The sequence below is a fragment of the Scyliorhinus canicula genome, chromosome 10 (genome assembly GCF_902713615.1).
Source record: "Scyliorhinus canicula chromosome 10, sScyCan1.1, whole genome shotgun sequence".
Lineage (NCBI taxonomy): Eukaryota > Metazoa > Chordata > Chondrichthyes > Carcharhiniformes > Scyliorhinidae > Scyliorhinus > Scyliorhinus canicula.
Window position 1 is genome coordinate 68,204,016 of NC_052155.1, and position 17,203 is coordinate 68,221,218.

Sequence of the window (17,203 nt, forward strand, 5' to 3'; positions counted from 1 at the left end):
AAATCTTATTCTGTGGTATTGGGTTTTTGTATATGTTTATGTTATTCATGCTTCAACCTAATGTTTTGCAGCATGCCACTCAATGATGATCCAAATTTGTATGGCTGACAATTTTGTTAAGTCTTGACATGCATGGCTCAATCATCTCCTCTGGTTCCCTTACAGCAGAGATAAACTTAAAATACTGCACGATGGTCTCCGGTTCAAATGATCCTTTATCAATGTTACAAGGTGGCCAAGACTTTTGTATCCGGAGTTTCTGGGGGTTAAATTTCTAATAAGAATGTAAATTTGGGGTCCACATACTGTAAGCAGAATTTTTCTTTGCTTATCCTCTCCTGTAATTTCACTAGCAGTGAAAAAATGTCTTTCAATGTACTGAACCTAATGTTCAGTCTGAGTCAAAAGGATTGATTTCCATACAAAGGGAGCTATTTTTAAAACCGTGAGTGCAGAGATTTTCTTTTAAAAAACTTAAGGCAGGCATACCCATTCCGCCCCCCCCCCCCAAAAAAAAATTCCTGGAGCTGCCGACTGCAGTCCTAATTTTCATCGTCACCAAATGTAATTGCTGCAAGGCTTAACAACTCGGTAGGTGAAAGTTAATGAATTTGTTTAACTATATGAAAAGGAGGAAAATAATGCCACCCTACTCAGCTCCCCAGGTGGCCAATGCTCAATTGCTGCTCGTGAGTTTGGACTTGCGCTCTGCTGCTCCATGAATCGACTGCCAACTCACCTCTGCAAGTCAATCGCTGCTCTGCACATTCTGCTGCACTACCACAAAACCCTAATACAAGTATACATCACAATTCATCAGCACAAAGTATGACAAACATTTTGTTTAGGTTTGTGCTGATTGTTCATATTCTTTGTCACATTATTATAGGTTTCTGCTTATTGTTCATATTCTTTGTCGCATTATTACAAAACCACTTTATTTTCAAGAAATGGTGGATTCTATTGCACTCCACCTAATAAAAGATCAATGGATGCCATGCACCTACTATCTCACCCCTTGGGTCAAGTGTTATTTTCTGTGGTGGCCAAGCTCCCATTGAGACATCCACAAGAAGGATGCCCAACAGAGAAGCAAGAAAATCTAGTAGACTACACTGCCATCAGTGATTACCTAACCAGAAGAGCATATCATCAGCAATGTAAACCAGACAGTTCCCCCCCCCCCCCCCCAATTAAATTGTATAGAAGTGGCATGTGCTTTAGCAGTGTTTGGTGTAACTGGGTGAGCAAGTATGAATCAATCACTATCTTAATGGTTTTCGATTAATGGTCAATGCAGTAAAGTTAAAATCAAAAGAAGATCGTTAAAGACAGTGAAATTAAAGAGGAAGAAATTAGGACCATAAAAATATTATTCTGCATCCAAGGGTATTTGGGTCCAAGAAGTTTAACATCACATTGGGTGTGTTCTGAATGAGTTGGAAATCTTACTTTTTGTTTAAACGTTTTGCAATGCTCATTTTAGGAATAAAACATTGACGAAGCTTCTCGTTGCATTAATGTAGTTTTTAAAAAAAGGATATTTTTCTAGTGTCGCGTTTGGTGAACTGAAATGGAAATGCAAAGAGGAAGTTTAAAACTGCTTGGGCCACGTGCAGCAAGAGCCAAAAACAGCTTCTGGAAATCTACTCTTGCCTCATGATAGTAGGTTTCAAAGAGAGAAACAGCACAGTCAAGTCAGCAAAAATGTTTATTTACTAAATCTTATGGCTTACAACTCTTATTGCATTGGTTAAAAGATAATTTCACGAATGAGTAAATTGTAGAATTATTGCTCTTTAATATTCAATATAATTTTTTTAAACTAGAAACTGCTTTACAGTTAACATCACTAAAAAAAACAATTTTCATTAAACTTGAACAATATAGTCAGTGCTACAGATTAATCCTTCACTAAATTACCGACTGCCTTCATGTCTTATTTTCAACAGATGAAATTACTGCTTCAGGATTTGTTAAATTGGCTAGGCTCAGGAAGATCCAGGAATACGATAACAATCCAGTGGCTGCTTAGTTAGACCAATCTGGATGCCCCAATTTTATTAACTTGTGCTTAAAAAGGTGTTGTGTGCTTGGTTGTCCAAGTAAATAGTGGTGGTGGGCGACAGGGTTGGGGGAGGGGGGGCACATCAGGGCAAATTTACTGCTACACAGGGACAGTTCAGGAAGGCAAGCTGATGACTGTACTCCAATCCTTACTCAAAGTTTTTTCGAATCTCCCTGCATTTCGATGGCTGGGGAGGTCGGTAGTTGTTTACCATGGGCTCATTTGGTCCAAACTCCAAACAGCGGAACTTTGCTATCTGGAAAATGCAAGCATGATAATAGTAAATTCATAAGACCCACTCTTCACTATACTGATAAAAGAAAAGCAGCAATTCAGATGTTGTCAAATGACTGCAGCAAACTTTGCAACCTGAATGTATGCAGAGTAGAATGATACTATCATTGCAGTGATGTGGGAGAACAGCCTTGTGCAAACATTTATTACTAATTTTATCCTCTGCATGTCGGTAATGAGTCATTGGATAACCAAAACTTTATGAAATTAGTACGGGTGGAAATATGCCCTGCAGGGTGAAACTATTTCCATATCCTTGTGGACTTTTAGGTTTGATCCCCAGACAAAGTTCTTGAGATTCCAGGCAAGATCTAATGTATTTTTCCCCCCCAGCCACTCTAAGAGGCACCACTGTTCATTTAATCAGATTTCACGATCAGCATCTCGCTTTAAAAGAGGAAGCCTCGCTATCTTTCAATGTGGGTGTGCTCCTGTGTATTTCATTTCACTTCCTCTTCAAGTTGTGAAGTAACTCATGTTGAGTAACCAGGGAGCAAGCAAATATTAGTAACTCAGTTAATGAACCATATTTCAATCAGAAACTTAACTAGCAGTATTTTTTAAAAGGAAGTTTACACTGGTGATACACATCAAGGTTCACGAGTTTGCACTGCCAAGTGATCAACATACCGGGTTGTTTTTAAAGCTATGCGTTCAGATAACTTCTAGATTTGCCATCTCCAATTTAGAACCTCCAATTCTGAAATTCTTTTTCTTAGACAATTGGCCAGAGTGTACATTTACATTAGAAATTTAATGAACAAAATAAATGAATACATCTGTGTACCATGGCCCACCATCTGACTACCCCCCTCACCCCAACTTCACCTGAAGACTGATTGATCTTGACTCTCCATGTACATATTCAGGAGTTGTGGTGCACATCTCAACCAATCAATGTCATCCAGCCTAAGCTTAACAATTATTTTGTGTTCAACCCTTGATTTCCCAGTGCCCTCTGCAACTTCACCCACCTCCAAACTTTGTTTTGAATCAATGCACAGCACTTCAAAAACATTGTTGCAGGATGTGGCGAAATGTCGGGTGGAGTGGGCATTATTTTCCATATAACCACCTTTCAGGTACCCAACCTGCATCTCCAGGATAGATACTTGCAGCACACAGAGCCATTCTCTCTATCCCCCAGAATAACTGCCTCATACTCATTTCGCTATTGGAATTTATTTTGCTGTAACGAAATACACTGATCAATAATGTTATTTGATAGGGTGGCACAGTGGTTATAAGAACTGCTTTCTCGTGGCACTGAGGACCTGGATTTGATCCTGATCCCGGATCACTATCCGTGTGAGTTTGCACATTATCCCAGTGTCTGCGTGGGTTTCACCCCACAACCCAACGATGTGCAGGGTAGGTGGATTGGCCACGTTAAATTTCCTTTAATTGGGAAAAAAAATTGGGTACTCAATTTATTTTAAAAAAGTTATTTGATGTCATCATTCCTGGTTTTTCTTTGACATAGGAACTGAAAATATTTATCACTGATATTATGGGACAGTGGGAGGCGGATCACCATTATCTTCTGGTCCTGCCAGTCAATGGGATTTCTCACTGACTCCATCTCCCGCCACAACAGGGGGGTTCACTATTGGCAGAACCGGAAGATTCCGCTGGCAAGAACAGCTGTAAAATCCACCCCCCCTTCAATATGTCGAAGGATGCCAGAGTTCCCACCTGCTTGTAAAGCTCTCGTTGTGGATGATTCCCCTCACGCACAACTCAGAAAAGCAGAGTTCATAGCCACTGGTTGTACAAATCCCCAGTGTGATCGAATTTAGTCCAAATTCTATTTTAAAACATGCGAGCATTTTTACAAATTGATTTATGCCCATTCATATCTCAATTTCAACTGGTGTTCATTGGATGATTGTATACATGATACAAACCATTATCCAATCAAACTATTGTAGTGAAGATACACCAATAAGGGGCAGCATGGTGGCACAGTGGTTAGCATTACTGTCTACAGCGCTGAGGACCTGGGTTCGAACCCCAGCCCTGGGTCACTGTCCGTGTGGAGTTTGCATGTTCTCCCCCTGTCTGCCTGGATTTTATCCTCACAACCCAAAGATGTGCAGGATAGGTGGATTGGCCCTTTCTAAATTGCCCCTTAATTGGAAAAAATAATTGGGTACTCTAAATTTTATTTAAAAAAGATGCTCCAATAAGTGCTGTTTGTATGGTTTTAATTGACATTTCTACGCACAGAAGTCTTTGGTTTTAAACATTATGCGAGTTCAGTTCATCTAAATTAAACTTATTTCTAAACTGTGAGCCCATTGGCAGATATCTGCCATTTGCATTGTGTCAGTACTAGTGTAAATATTAATTCTCATCTACTGGCTCTACACTTGCATAATACAAATCCAACTGACTGAATTAGCAATAAAGTTTGATGTGGCTGGATAGTTAGAAACTACTCCTCTATGACGTACAGAGTGGACAAGTTGGTTCAAATATTTAAAATGGTTTCAGTTAATTACATAAGTTTAAACATAAGCATTCTATTCAAAATTTAGTTTTTTTATAAAATCGTAATTGACCTGACCTCTTGCTGAATATTTGCTGTCTCAATGATAAATCAGTTTCATGATCATATTTTAAGATGGGAGAAGCTGGGACTGTTTTCCTCAAAAAACAGAAGATTTGTGATATTGAAAAATCATGAGGTGGTCTGGATAGAGTAGAACATTGGGAACCAGAAGGCACAGATTTAAGATAATTAGAAAAAACAGCAGTGGCTACATGAGGAAAACCTTGGGCTGGATTCTAATTTTCTAAGTGTTAAGAGACTTACGGGTTGACGTCAACAGGGAATCCGTGGACTTTTACGGCAGAAAAACCGGCACTGCACCTGGACTGATTCCGCTACCGTTGAGTGGCTAGCACCGGTGCCACGTGGAACACTCTATTCCACTGAAAAATGGTGTGGAATTCACCGGGTCGGTGATTGACTCTTGGGAGGCTGACAAGCTGCAGACGCAGATACACATTACAATCCCCACACACACTCATCCCAGCCAACAAGATGGCACTTGTGCTGGAGCGCGCCCATACAGCTGATGGGTCAACTGGGGCCAGAGGGCACCCAGAGGGTGCACCTGTGTGACCCTTGGCACCAGGTTCTTAGTGGGCCGTTAGCTGTGTGCGTAGCTGCATGGCTGCCTTGCTAGCTGCAGCAATGGTGTTCCATGTCCATCCATCACGACCCCACCCAGCCCTGACAGAAGCCCCCGGTCTGCGGCACAATTGGCAGCAAACTATGGCAATGTTAGACACTTTCCATACCACCTCTCTCCCTCAGCAGCTGCCATGATGGTTTCATGACTTTTAAAAGTACAAGTGAATCATGCCGTCAGGAACTAGGCCCATCGAGGGCGGAGAATCGCAGAGGCCCTGGAGAGTACAGGGTTGGGCCCACTAATGATATGCAAACGGTGCCTACTGTACGTGCGGAGTGAAATGCATTGACGCTGTTTTCAAGGTAACGGAGAAAAGTGATTTTCCGTTAGACTAGCGCCTGCTGAGAGTTTGGCATCGGAAGCTAATTTCTGCCAAATCGCACTTTCCAATTTCGGTATTGGCTAACAGAGAATCCTGCCCCTTTTTCTCTCCCCCACCCCCCAAAACAACAGTGAGTGTTTAGGATCTGGAATGCACAGAGTATTATGCAGGCAAACTCAATCGTGGCATTCGAAAGGGAATTGGATAATTCCAAAATGGAAAGGAAAAAATATGCAGGGCCACATAGAAAAGATAGAAGAGTGGCACGAGGGGAATTGATCTTGCAGAAGACCAGCACAGCATGACGGACAAAAATACTACTTTTTGCACTGGAATCAATCAATTGTCGATTATTATTTACCTGATCTGCGCCGATAGTGACAGGTTCCTTAAGCACAAGCCAGATTACACTCTCACACAGGGGTGGAGTGGTCAGGGATCCGAGATAGGTGTAATATTGGAGACAAGAAGGCAGCAGAGAACAAGGGGAAAAGTCTTTAAACTCGCTTTTAGAATCCTAAGAATAGAAAGAACTGTGATTAGACCTCCAAGGTGAGTAATGTTTTACAATCAGTTGTAATAAATAGCAACGTTCAGTTGGAAGAGAAGTGAAAACGAAGCAAATCAGGTATTAGCAACATACGGTTTATATGTAAAATGAGAACTGAATTACAGCCAATGCTCAAGACTGGTTAACTCCTGTCTTCAGTCCTTTTGACAGGGCATTGGGGGGAGGGGAGATGAAAACATTCTCTCCTCCTCCTCCTCCACCTCCATCATCACCATCACCACCACCACCACCACCACCGCACCTTACAATACACACTGCTGCCAGAGCAGCAACTCACCAAGACTTTGACAGCACCTTTCGAACCGGCAATCTCTACTACCTAGAAGAGCAGAAGATGCATGGGAATGTCACTACATGGACTGCTGAAGGTTTTGGCCAAGGGTGGTACCATGGCCGGTACATGCCGAAGGGCCTGTTCCTGTGCTGTATTGTTCTTTTGTTTCCTGCTAAGCCACACCTGCTGTTCTTCACTGCCGCTGGATCAAAATCCTGGAACTCCCTTGCTACTCGCACAAATGGACTGCAGCAGCTCAAGGCGGCCTATCGCCACCGTCTCAAAGTCAATTAGGGATTGTCAACAAACACTGGCCTTGCAATGATGCAATGTCCAAAAAAAAAATAATAATAATGGGGGCAACACCAGGACGCAGTAGTTAGCACTGCTGTCTCACGGCGCCGAAGACTCAGGTTCAATCCCGGCCCCGGGTCACTGTCCGTGTGAAGCTTGCACATTCTGCCAGTGTCTGCGTGGGTCTCACTCCCACAATCCAAGATGTGCAGGGTAGATGGATTGGCCACGCTAAATTGCCCCTTAATTAGGAAAAAAATATTGGGTACTCTAAATTTTAAAAAAAACAGAGGCTTTACTCCTCTAAGTAACCACTGATATGCTAAGCACACATCATATGAAATAGCATATGTATATACCAAGACCATGCTTACTTGTATTAGGAGCAAATAGGTTTGTTTGTCCACTATTTCAATGACAGGTTATGGTATGCAGATAATTTTCCAAAGTTAATACATTTGTTGTTAGTACAAAAGATTACTTCAATTCTTAACCAGCATCTGTGCTATTTGCATTGGCCTTGTAAACAAAAGCTTGCATACACGACATTGGAGGCATTCAGACATTTTCACTCTAGGCAACAACTGTAATGTAAAGTTGCAAATTAGTTGTCACATTTATTACATCTACATACACTGTATATAATTCATTGTACCTTTGATTTAAGACACTCCAGAGAACAGACAATCTTCTGCAGAGCTGGATTTGAATCACACACCTGAAAGTCACAAGATACCATTGAGCATTCACATCATAACTCCTGTGGTTATTCAGATTTGCATTTAGGCAGACAAGGAAATGGTCCTACTAAGGAATTGAAAGGCCAAAAATACGAGGTTCAACTTTTACCATTTGTCCAACAATAATTACATTTTATGGTGACTGATATACTGTATGCTCGATTTCCTTTTTCATGTCTGAGTTACTCCATGTTCAAAATTCTAGTAACCATAAACAATTGTTGGAAATAATGCTGTTTATTATTGAGTTCAACTGAAGGTTGATCACATGATGATGCTCTGAGGAATGTTCACTATTTAAATGACTTTTTTTTCCATCAATTTAAGACAAAGATGAAAGGAACTATTATAGTGTATAAAACAGGACACTTGGAATTTACTTGCTTGCAAGCAGTGAATTGTGTAGCTGTAAACTGGTCATTGGAAATCTATATAATTTTGCACAGTTGCTGCTGCAGGAAAGCCATCATCTACAAATCAGTAGAGTTTTTTAAAAAATCATGGAAATCAGACCAACTTTGAAGTCCTGCCTTTTTTCTTTAAATCCATTCACAAGATGTGAGTCACTGACTAGGCAGGATTTCTACCACGGTACATGCAATGGAGCATACAAGAGCAGGCTAATGGCTGGAATGCCAAATCAAGCACACTACTTTTGTTCTGGATGGAGTCAGTCGGGTTTCTGCACATATCCAAACAAGTCCCATCACTCACCTGACTTGCACCTTATAGGAGATAGATGACCAGATCCCTTCAGTAAACACTGTATTTTGTCTAACAGCCACGGCATGTGTGGTTGGTTCAGTTGCTTCTGGTCAATGGTCAAGCTTTGATGGGGAGGCCACAAAGTCATGTGGACAGGTATTAGGCTTTCTCATTTTAGATGATCACTGTCTGGCACTTGTGGTGCACATATTGCCACTTAATTAACTCGGGCTTAACTATTGTCCAGGTATGACTACTTACAGGAATGGCCTATTTCATTATGTGAATTATTGCAAAATGGGACTGTGGGTCAGTGAACAGCCTCACTTCTGACTTCATAAATGGAGGATATGTCGATGAGGCAACTACACTAGTTCAACCTAGGATGTGGTCTTCAGAAATTCCTGCACTGCTTTAGGGCTGAATGGTGATTGTTGGAGATCAATCATCTTGCTTCATTAGAAACTCTATGGTCACTCGACAGTCAAAGTGGCTTCTAATGTTACACTAATCTGACGTGTGACGCCCACATTAATAATACATTGCATCAACTCGAAGCCTATCAATATTATGTGAATATTTATTATAGAACAGTAACAAATATAATCTAATTGCTGAGCTGAAAGCATGTGTTTTTGTAAATTTAGAGCACCCAATTCTTTTCTTCCAATTAAGCGTGGCCAATTCACCTACCCTGCACACTCTTTGGGTTGTGGGGGCAAAACCCACACAAACACGGGCTGGAATTTAACCCGGGTCCTCAGCGCCGTGAGACAGCAATGCTAACCACTGCGCCATTGTGCCGCTTCTTGAAAGAAAATGCTAAATGATAGTTTAGGAAGTTTTATCAAATGTTGTTAGACACACCGACTTTGAATTTAATCTAGTGGTTAATGTTACATTGAACATAATAAATTGTTCCATGCAGATTTCATAAGAAAAAAAAATTTGAACTGCAGAAATTATTGCTGCATTCTTCTCATTCTCAAATGTGACTTTGAGGTGAAATGTCTTATGAGGAAAGGTTGAGGGAGCTAGGGCTTTTCCTCTTCGGAGCGGAGGAGGATGAGAGGCGACTTAATAGAGGTTTATAAGATGCTGAGGGGGATAAATAGAGTGGATGTTCAGAGACTATTTCCTCAGGTGGATGTAGCTGTTACAAGGGGGCATAATTATAAGGTTCAGGATGGAAGATATAGGAGGGATGTCCGAGGTAGGTTCTTTACTCAGAGAGTGGTTAGGGTGTGGAATGGACTGCGTGCTGTGATAGTGGGGTCGGACACTTTAGGAACTTTCAAGCGGTTATTGGACTGATACATGGAGCACACCAGAATGACAGGGAGTGAGATAGCTTCATCTTGGTTTCGGACAATGCTCGGCACAACATCGAGGGCCGAAGGGCCTGTTCTGTGCTGTTCTATGTTCAAGTCTGTCCATAATACAAGGTAAATCTGCTTGGACTGTTAAAGAAAGGATTAGTGTGTTGATTGCAATAGTCAGAAGATGGGTGAATCGAAAAAGAAAGAGGGTGAATTAAGGCAAGGTCCTAAAATTCATTGCGGATGACAACTTCCAAATGGCAAATTATCAAACTGTAGAAACGCAGACATGGACCAATTTGAACCTCTGTTCTCATTCTCACTCACAGTTAGTATCAACTTTACGGCTGGGAAGAAACTTAATGTGCTCAAGTCCAATTTCAGAACTGTACACATAATCCACGCAAATTCTCACACACCAAGACCCTCCCCTGCCTAGTACAATGGCTCATGTTCAAGTTCTCGTAGCACCCAAGACCAGCAGGGCATTCTAGCCAAATTCTTTCCATCAACCTACTGCTAAACCTTGAGGCTTCAGCTGGAAGTACATATTTAATTGGGGACCCACACTTTAATAAGGATGACGACAAGGTCTTAGGTAGGTGATGGGTAATTTACTAGAGTGGTATCAAGTTATGCAGAGAGAGATTGGTGAATTTAGGATAGTCTTAGTACATACACAGTTACTAAGGCATCTGAGAGATTCAAAAATCGGGAAAGGTTTTGGCAGAGACAATGAGGAGAAGCAATTTGCATTGGAAGAATGACCAGTAAACAGACAGTAGACCGAGTGACTGGCAAAGAACAGAGGAAACATTTTGAAAATATTAATGGAGGCAATTGTGATCTGGAATGCACTGCCTGAGAAAGTGGTAAAAGTAGAGATAATAGTAATAAGAGAATTGGGATTTTCAAAATCTGAAGCATTACAAAGAAAGACTAGGGAAGAGGGACGAATCGGACAGCTCTATAAAGATCTGGTACAGGCATAATAGATTCATAGGCTGAACGGCCTTTCTGTATTGATTCTAACCAACACCAACGGTGACATGGTGGTTAGCACTGCTGCTGCACAATGCCAGGGACCCGGGTTCAATTCCGACCTTGGGTGACGGAGAATGTGGAGTTTGCGCGTTATCCCAGTGTCTGTGCGAGTTTCCTCTGGGTGCTCCAGTTTTGCCCCAATCCAAAAGGTGTGCAAGTTAGGTGGATTGCCCTTTTAGCGTGTCCAAAAGGTTTGCTGAGGTTACTGGGATAAGGTGGGGAAATGGACCTTTCGGAGGGTTGGTGCAGGCTCGATGGGCTGAATAGCCTCCTTCTGCACTGTCGTGATTCTATAATTCAACTAGATTGAATAGTCTTATTGCTCTTACTGAAATCTTGCTGTCTGTAAAGTTATCTATCCACAGATCAGTAATTTCACAATTAATTTTAAAGAGAGGAGGTGCTATAGAAATAAAGTACTTTTTGGCAATTATTCAGTTTGTGGTATCTTGAGATGTTTTACTACATCAAAGCAACAGTATAAATAACCAGTTGTTGAATTTGTAGGTACAAATGTTTTTGCACTTGTGCCAAAAACCCGACAAGTGCATTTAAAAAATGGTACAGAATTTCAGGGCAAACACATCCATTATGGTTAGAAGGACACAAATAAAATTGGATTTTCCCAGTTGTTGGTGTGGTTATCAAATGTGTATTACAGAAGGCAAACGTATCCAGCAATACAACTATTTGAGAGAATGTATATTTTGCTTAATGTCTTTGCAAACGTCTGCCCATTTTCCATATCCCTGGTTAGTCCGTTAGTATATACCAGAGCAAGCAAAGAAATTGGTTGCAGAGTTCAGGAATTCAGCATCTATTGTTGAATTTCAATATTTCTATTATTGAAGAGCTAGGATGAAACTGAAATAATAGGGTGGATTTGGGAAAGTGCAGAAAACAGACAAAAGCATTGGCTGATTATCAAAATGGCACCCTTGATACTCAACTAAGTCAATGCAACTCAGAGAGCACATATCAGACACTCGACCAGATACAGCTTGTTTTCCAATTGATCTGATAGCACCCATTGTGTGTCACCACTCAAGTCTAATTTTACCATCCATGGTCAATGCAACACAGTTTGTAAATGGATTTTTACAGCAAAAAGAGCATTGTTATTGCATATTGCAAATGCCAGCTCATAAATAAACCTTCATACCTTCAGAAAGACAGCAATGACACCCAAACCATCAGGTGCTTTAACAGCCTCGGCAAAGCAACTATACTTTTCTGCATTCCAATGCACCAGGTGAAGCTAGAAACAGAACAGGCTCAGTTAAACCATTTTTGTATCTCAAAATAATAAGCAGAATTCTGGGTCATGACACAGCGATCTCAATTAAAATATGCTTGATCGAACCAAGTTTTTTCATGTTTTTCCAGGGCAGGCGGAGTGGGCAATGGTTAAACTAATTTCAGATTTGGTGGACTGATGTTGAAAATAACCACTCTTCTGTGCAGCAATCATAAAAGACATGCACTCCACTGTATCTTAGGTTGATATTTATCCGAACTGAAAGATGTCAAAGTTGAACGGAGCAGCGAAGGCAAGAAAAGAACAAAAATATGTCTGTGATATAGATGATGATTAAATGATTATGACAGAGCTATGTAAAACTAATTTGGTAATGAGACAAGTATAGAAATCAAAAATGAGTCCATAGGTTGTGCAAATTATTACAGCAAGTTGGCAGAAGATGAGTGATAGTGGAAAATCTACCAATTTGCTTCCATTATGTCCTGGGCTGCTTGAGGCTCTCTTTACTATACTTGTCTCATTATCACATTATTGTCTCTCCTGCCTTCCCCAAACCCCAAGTTGCTTGAAAGTTACACATTTGTAACCACTTCCGATCCTGATGATAAAAATATTTTAAGGTTTAAAAAAGTCAATCTGTTGAAGACTTCAGTATTTCCGGTCTTTAATATTTCCAACGTCGGCAGTATTTTTGCTTTTATGTGTAGATATGTGTAATAAGAAACTTGTCATAGGTATGAACCAATCCATTTCTTCTCCAAATTAAGATTTGGTATTCGATATTGGAGGAAATGTGTCCACGATGGAGGCGCATTTTACTCAACAACTAACTCCGGAAACTAGAAAGTGAAATTGCAACTGAAAGGTTCAGACCTGAACCCCCATCACATCCCCCAATATATCTGCAGCAAACTCAGGAGTTACTACTCTCAAATCGGCAACATGAATGCATACTCAAGACTAGTTGACTAGTATCCCCACATCATACCCAACAATGTATTGATTGATGTTACCACTGTTCCATTTACATCTGCTCTTTGAAAATGTTAACATTTCAGATCTGTAACGTTTTCAGTTCAAAAGTCTGAAACATTAATTCTGCTTCACTGTCTCCACAGACCTGTTAAGTCTTTCCAGCATTTCACCTTTCATTTCAGACTTCCAGCATCCGAGTTATTCTGCCCATTTTCTCTACCCACGCAGACACCGGATTTTGGGGGGGGGGGGGGGGTTACAAACTCCACAGATGGTCACCCGAGGCAGGCACTGAACCTGGAACTGTGAGGCAGCAGTGCTAACCACTGTGCCACCATGCCGCTAGATCTTTTCCACTAGATTTGTGTCAATTCATGAATTGGCAAGCAATGAGGGGTTGTAAAAGGGATGATTGTTTTAAGAACTGCTGTGGGTTTGGGGAAGTGAGTGACTTTCAAAGGTGACTGTCAGGTGGACTAACTGTGCCTTGCAATAATGAGGACACCCACGTGTGATGCTGCTAGTGTTTTGGTCGCATCATATTAGTTTCAGCTGCAGAGCACGTGTGCTTGCTCTTTCAGACTGGAGCCACCATGGGCGAAGTTAACATGATTGTCTGCCCTGACAAATAGGATATTAGAGGAAATGTGCCCACACCAAACGTGCATTTAAGATTGACTGAAGAGTCATATGGACATGGAATAAATTTATTTCAGCATTTTCTGTTATTGTACCAGGTTGCAAATGTCTGCCACCTTCAGGTACTGGTATTCAAACATGACCAGGAAACTTATCCCAACTCTGTGCCTACATGACCTCCTGCATGTTGCACCTCTCTTCTGATCCTCTCCCCGCTGTTTCTGTTCACTTTGGAGTGGCACCAATACGGATCTGATAGATCAGAGCTCCAGAGTAGAGATCAAACAAACAAACCACCAAAGTTTGAAAAATAACCTCCCCGGTACAAGTACTGGCTACGTAAATAAAGCCTTTCACAAAATTAAGCGAGAAAGCAGGTTTGAAGCGACACTACTTACTGGTATGTTCCCCTTCGCATGCTCAGCCCCTCAACTGTGTTCTCACCTTGCTTCACTCAACAGGTTATGAAGCCCGAGAAACTGGCGGACCCATAGTTAAAATGCAAATGATTAACATTGCTGTAGTTCACTTATTAACCTGTCTCGGGAAGAGATTCCTTACACACAGCAAGTGCAAGCAGAAGTCCACATGTTGGAGCCAGCTATCCGAGCTGCTGTCAATGTCCCCAATGTTCCAACTGTTCCCAAATCCATCTGCTCCACACATTAAAATTTAGCTCTTTCTCCCTCCACAGATGCTGTCTGACCAGAGTAATTCCAGTATTTTGTTTCATCCCTCATTATTTTAAATACCTCAGATGCGTTGCAATATTACAAAGATTGAGATGGATGCGAACATCCTGATGTGGCAAGAATGGAGATTTCCTATTAAAATAGACAACGGCAAAAGTTAGCCAATATTTTCTTAGAGTGTGACCTGCAGCATCCAGCAATAAACATTATTTCATAATGATAAAAAAATTTGTTCTCGGCTGCAATCTGTTATTTACTGACCTCGGCATCAGAAACAATAAAGCAAACCCAGCCCCGTCAACCCAGCGGATCTTCCCACAGCACATGGACTGGTTCAAGAAGGCAGCTCACCACCACCACCTTTCGAGAAAAATTAGGGTTGGGCAATAAATGACACCCACATCCTATGATGTGATCTTCTCACCAATGCCTTCTGCTAAAACAAGTGCATTTGGGGTGGGAGTCTTACAGCAAAACTGATTTTTAAACACTAAAATGTCCCTCACCAGTTTTTCTTAGATGTCCAATCATTGTTCACTCACCTCTCCAGCAAAGTTTTTTCCATCAATTACATGTTCACTGCCATGACCATCACAGGCTCCCCAATGGAAGTGGAACTGACGTAGCCTGTATTTTCCACAAAGTGGGCCACCTGTCAGCACTATCATACAAATGAAGAAACATCAACGCTGACATTCATTGCAAAATAAGATCTGTATCAGAGACGTTGAGTAGAATCCACCTCTAATTTACTTTAAATTATGGATTTATTTTTTCAATAACATTTATAGTCAGATTAATAAACTCATGCTTAGAAACCTAGATTTAAATTATAGGGGTCGATGGTAGACAAATTGTCATCAATAATTTCCAGCAGAAGTTTGAACTGTAAAAAAAATCTTATCTTCAACCGATAAAATAAATCCAAAGCTGCTTCTAGCCCAATCTCATTATGGCGGGAATAAACAAAAAAGCACAGGCAGCAAAAGATCATCTCCACCAAGTTGTGCATATCCAGCAAGACACCCTCAAGCAGCAAAAGGCAAAGTGAAGAGAAGCATGTAGAAGGCAACATTGTAAAGGGTCAAAGTACAGCTGGTGACATATGCAGTAAATGGGAATCTCAACTAGAATTAGACAAATCCAGTGGTTTCCTTTATCCAGCTCATTTTCTCACTAGTTCCCACTTTCTTTGTTCCAAGTCCTTTAGCCCCCTCCTCAACAGTGGTAGAGCAAAGAACAGACAGGGAGCAGGAGACAATTGATCAGAGGCAATGCAGCAGAAGAATGGTACTGGAGAACCCAACCCAAGGAAATTGGATGAGCGGGTTCATCCACAAATGATATTCAAATCACCAGAAGGCACAGGTAGAGGTTTGCATCTGTAACTCCACATATACCTCCCTGCATATTCATATTCAAGGATAAAAGTATACACAAGAACAGAATTGACCTTATTTTACAATGCCACGGTACAACCACTTTTCTGTGGTCCAAAACAGGCATTACAACTTTGATTTTAAAGTTTAAGAGTCTAAAACTGATCCACATCTTCTGCTGCTTCGTGTATTCTTCCAGTTTTCCCAAAACCCACTGGAAGTAGACCATATGAAAGCCCAGATTTTTTTTTTTTAAAACGTTTATTTGTTCCCCATAACATTGTTAAAAATGAAATTTAATTGAGGGAAGGTTTTGCAATGTTTATATTGAGGGCACTGTGAAACTATGCATAAAATTACCCCTAAAAAGTATCAGCGCATGGGGACAATAGAGGCTCCCTAAAATAATCCAAGTCGAGTACACGGATCGTCACCTATTGCTGCTAAAATGTTACAATTTAGTCAGGCAGCCAAACTTTGCTCCAATTAAAAACGGGCCCTTTCTATTGGCTGCAATCGCACATGGGTCAAATCAGATTACACAGCCCCATCACTCAATCCAGTCCTTCAAATTCATCTGTCCCGCAGCTCCTGTAGCGACCCGAGTGACCAGCCAACCCACCTCGCTGGAATTCGCCCTCAGGACCCAGGCGCTTTTGGGAGGCGCCCCAGCCCGGGCTCTTTTGCATTTCGACCGGGATCTGTCCAAATCTGATTTAATAAAACGCAACAGCCACGCTGTTCACTTTTACTTCTCCCGCCCAGGCAGTATTTTAACACCAGGAACAAAATAAGGATTGCCCTTTGATCGAAAGGGGCAACTTTTTTGTGTGTGTTATTATTTGGAAGCCAATATGTAACAGTGAGATTGTGTTGTGAAACTGACACAAGTTATATAGTGAGAGTGAGTGTGTGTGTGAGCGAGTGCGTTACCCACTGCCCTGCCTCGCCGACTGCAAACCACCTGAGCAGCAACTCAGAATATCTCGTCTTATTCACCAACAGATTGGAGGGGAGGAGAGGGGGGGGGGGGGGAGGGGAGGGGGAGGGAGAGGGGGGGAGGGGAGGGAGAGGGGAGAGGGGGGGGGGGGGGGAGGGGGAGGGAGAGGGAGAGGGGAGGGGGGGGGAGGGGAGGGAGAGGAGGAGGGGAGGGGGGGGGAGGAGAGGAGGAGGGGAGGGGGGGGAGGGAGAGGAGGAGGGGCGGGGGGGAGGGAGAGGAGGGGGGGAGGGAGAGGAGGAGGGAGGGGGAGGGGAGCGGAGGAGGGAGGGGGGGAGGGGAGAGGGGGGGGAGGGGGGGAGGGGGGGGAGGGGGGGGAGGGGAGGGGGGGGGGGGGAGGGGGGGAGGGGGAGGGAGGGAGGGAGAGGGAGGGGGAGGGGGGAGGGGAGGGAGGGGGAGGGGAGGGGGGGGGGAGGGAGAGGGGGG

General features: G+C 42.2%; 1 protein-coding gene and 1 long non-coding RNA gene across 2 annotated transcripts; both read right to left on the minus strand.

Annotated features, from left to right (window-relative positions):
* Positions 1 to 1,777: 1,777 nt before the first annotated feature.
* LOC119972438 (carbonic anhydrase 2-like) lies at positions 1,778 to 16,484 on the minus strand. The gene is made up of 6 exons (XM_038809132.1): positions 16,403 to 16,484; positions 14,944 to 15,062; positions 11,997 to 12,092; positions 7,682 to 7,744; positions 6,249 to 6,404; positions 1,778 to 2,324 (listed from the first exon to the last, which is right to left on the minus strand). Exons 1-6 carry the CDS (start codon positions 16,467 to 16,469, stop codon positions 2,217 to 2,219), a joined length of 609 nt encoding a protein of 202 aa, XP_038665060.1. The 5' UTR covers positions 16,470 to 16,484; the 3' UTR covers positions 1,778 to 2,216.
* On the minus strand, positions 13,407 to 14,937 carry LOC119972439. Its single transcript, XR_005462046.1, has 2 exons — positions 14,663 to 14,937; positions 13,407 to 14,533 (listed from the first exon to the last, which is right to left on the minus strand). It is a non-coding gene; the product is annotated as an uncharacterized LOC119972439 (long non-coding RNA).
* Positions 16,485 to 17,203: the final 719 nt, after the last annotated feature.